At 44.3% G+C, this 3,639-nt stretch overlaps 1 protein-coding gene across 1 annotated transcript; it reads right to left on the bottom strand.

Moving 5' to 3' along the window:
* Positions 1-738: 738 nt before the first annotated feature.
* On the bottom strand, positions 739-1,191 carry LOC140814298 (uncharacterized). The gene has a single exon (XM_073173239.1). It carries the CDS (start codon positions 1,189-1,191, stop codon positions 739-741), a length of 453 nt encoding a protein of 150 aa, XP_073029340.1.
* Between the last annotated feature and the right edge of the window lie 2,448 nt (positions 1,192-3,639).

Here is a 3,639-nt window from a genome sequence, read left to right as displayed (position 1 = left end):
GGCATCACTGTGAATTCGTAGTGTCCATACCTTGTCCGAAAGGCCGTCTTTGGGATGTCTTCAGCCCTGACCTTCAATTGGTGGTAGCTCGTTCTCAAATCCAATTTGGAAAATACTGTGGCTCCCTTAAGCTGATCAAACAGGTCATCTATTCTCGGAAGAGGGTACTTGTTCTTGATAGTGATCTTATTCAATTCCCTATAGTCAATGCACAGTCTCCTGCTCCCGTCTTTCTTCTTGACAAAAAGTACTGGAGCTCCCCATGGAGACGCACTTGGTCGAATCTGCTTTTTGTCTAGCAATTCTTGAAGTTGCTCCTTTAGCTCCTTAAGTTCAGCTGGTGCCATTCTGTACGGTGCCTTGGAGATGGGTGCCGCTTCGGGCACTAAATTGATTTCGAACCGAATTTCTCGATCCGGGACTGTCCCTGGTAGTTCCTCTGGAAAGACGTCTGGGAAATCTCGCACGATAGGGATGTCCCCCGGTTTAAGTTCAATATCTTCCTTTACTACGTTAACCGTTGCTAGATAGATATGTGCTCCAGATTTCATGGCTTTCCATGCTTGGGATGCGGAAAGAAGTGACTTCCGTTCCTTGGATTTGCCATGATACACGACCTCTTTTTGGTTCGGGGTTTTCGGAGCCTAACACTCTTTCCCTTGCAATCTACCATCGCATTGTTTCTTGCTAACCAATCCATTCCTAAGATGATATCGAACTCCACCATGTTCAGTTGTATCAATTCTGCTTGGAATATGTGCTCATTGATACAGATTTTACACTTTCGGTGCATTCTGTGTGTTCGACTGTCTTACTAGTAGGAGTCGCTACTCTAAATGGTTCAACTAGTAATTCAGGCGTAAGCCCTAATTTCTTAGTGAACCTCTTAGATATAAATGAATGAGTAGCACCACTATCAAATAACACATAAGCTGGAATTTCATTGACAAAAATGGTACCTGCCACGACATCGTTTGCATCATCTGCTTCTTCTTGGGTTATTGCAAACACACGAGCGTTGGGCTTATTCTCCCTTGGCTTGTTGGGGTTAGCATCAGCATTAGGCTTGGTACTTCTCTTCAATGGCTCGGGGCAATTAGCAATTCGATGCACTAATTTCCCACAATTGAAACATGCTCCCGTCTGTCGGTGGCATTCTCCAGAATGACGATTATTACATTTGGGGCACATCTTTGGTTCTTGGTAAGTTGGGTGGGACGAAGCACCTTTGAAGGATCCACTGGACTGATTCGGTCTCTTGAATGGTGGCTTCCCCTGAGATTACTGTCCAGTAAGAGGTCGCTTATTCTTGTTCTCGTTCTCCCGACGCTTGATATCCGTCTCAGCTCTTATCGCTGCTCCCATTAAATCAGCAAAGCTTGTAGGTTGGTAAACTGCTAAGGATGACTGGATACGGCTGATCAAACCCTTCTTGTATCTGTGCATCTTTAGAACTTCATCTGCCATGATTGTCGGGGCATAAGTTCCAAGGTCATTGAATTGGGAGGTTTAATCTACCACTGACATGTCTAGAGTTTGCGAGAAGTTCTCAAACTCGCTCAGTTTCTGAAGTCTGACTTCTGCTGGGAAATACTGTTTGAGAAAGACATCTCTGAATTGTTGCCAAGTGATTGCTCCGGCGGCTGTCGGGGTAGGTGAGACGGTTTCCCACCACTTGCTTGCCTTATCCTCCAGGAATGTCACTATCACCTCTACTTTAAGTGCCTCAGGTATCTCTAGCAGTCGTAGTTGAGTTTCCACGCTTTTCAACCAACTCTGGCTACTCTCAGGGTCGGCGTCTCCCTTGAACACTGGGCAACGGTTCTTACGAAGGGACTCATAATGATACTTGATCCCATTCTGTGCCGGTGGTGGTTGTGGCTGCTGATTACCGTTACCACTGGGGTTTTCCAAACCCTGGATAGTTGTTGCCACTATGGTGGCTATAGCCATTAAATCTACTTGGCTCAGGCCCACTCTGGGAGGTGGATTGCCGTCAGCATTCGGATCTTCATCATTGTTGTTGCGGTTGTTAACGTTTGCGTATCGCGGGTTGCGATTGTTTCGGGGAGGTCTTCTGGCCATCTCCTACAAGCGTACAAGTTTCTAAGATATTTGTTGCACAAACTGATAGAATTCATTGAATAATTTGTGCGAAAATAAATTGACGCCAACAAGTAATCGAAATAACAACTTTTATTGATTTCTCAAATAAACATAAACAACTGAATGAGAATTTACTGGAATGGAAAATAGCAAAAATGGAAATAAACTAAAAATGGTTCACTAAAATATTCTAATCTGCTATCTCTCCATTCCCCACGGCTACGTCAGGTGGGGCTTCTTCCTCCTCGGGATCTTCCTCCGTCACATCCGGGTCTAAAAACTCTGCCAGCTGCATCTGCAGGCCTTGATTCTCCGATTCTAATTCAGCAATATGTTCCCTATGAGTCAGAATCTTCCCTATCGCGTTGTCCAACTCATTCTTTGCACGCGGATAGTTTGCTTGATCCTTCTGGATGAGTGCCTTCTCCCTTGCCTTCCTTTCATCTATCTCCTTTGATAGCCTTTGGTTATTTTCTGACAATTGCATGACCACCTTCCAGGACTCTTCCATTCTCTCCTTATCTCTTACCCGTGCGTGACGAGCTTCAGCCAATTCTACGGTACGTCGGTCCAATTCATCCATAGCTTGTTTGGTTTGGCCCCTCGTCAGTTGTAATGACTCTCGCAGTTCGCCGTTATCTTCATTAACGAGTTGGAACATCTCATATACCTGATCGATCCTCTTTTCTGCTGCAAATAGCTTGGTAGTCAGATCCTCCACTTGCTTCCTCCTCTCCAGATTGCTAGCTCTCAGCCTCCTAACCGTCCTATCGTGGCGTGCTAGAGCCAAATCATCTAAACGTATAAGAGACTGAGCGCGCGTGCGAGGTCGGGGACTGTCTAGCTGAAACTTCTCTCTATGAGTAATCGAAGCTACACTCTTACGGGCAGTTAAACGTATGCGAGCCATTTCCTGGAAAAAAGAAATGCTCAGAATATCAAAAATAGGACAAAATAAAATATCAGAGTCATATAGAGTCAAATAAAGGAAAATAAAAAAAACCTTTCGAAAATTTCCAAAAATGGAAAGTTTCGAGATAGACATATGGATTCGAAGAATATGTCGAGAGGATTCCAGAACAGTTGACGGAATCGAATTCGGAGTTTCTTACGAAAAGTTATAGGAGTTACGAAACTTTCCTAAAACGGCAAAATCGAGGTTTCGGAGGCCTAAACGAAGGAATTTCGCGATTTTGCGCTGTAGCTCCCAATTAGGGTGGGGAGTCTTGATCGTTGGGCCGTTTCGGAGGGGATAGCATTGGCCGATTTTTAAAATTCCATCGAAAATTTTTCTGAACAATTTTCTTCCCAACCGGATTATGAACCTGGTGGCTCTGATACCACTTAAATGTCACGCCCCGAGACCGGGGTTAGTCGACACCGGCTTTATCTCGCAATCACATAATTGCAAAACAACTAGCCTCGTAGTACAGCATATACCAAACCTGTTTATTATCATAAATTTCCCAAAAGTTCAACGTCTTTACAACTCAGAAAGAAATAGAAACATGCGGAAGCGTAAATACGTAATAC

Source organism: Primulina eburnea, chromosome 15 (assembly GCF_022965805.1).
Source record: "Primulina eburnea isolate SZY01 chromosome 15, ASM2296580v1, whole genome shotgun sequence".
In the NCBI taxonomy this organism is placed as follows: Eukaryota; Viridiplantae; Streptophyta; class Magnoliopsida; order Lamiales; family Gesneriaceae; genus Primulina; species Primulina eburnea.
This window is presented reverse-complemented; position numbering and strand designations above follow the sequence as displayed.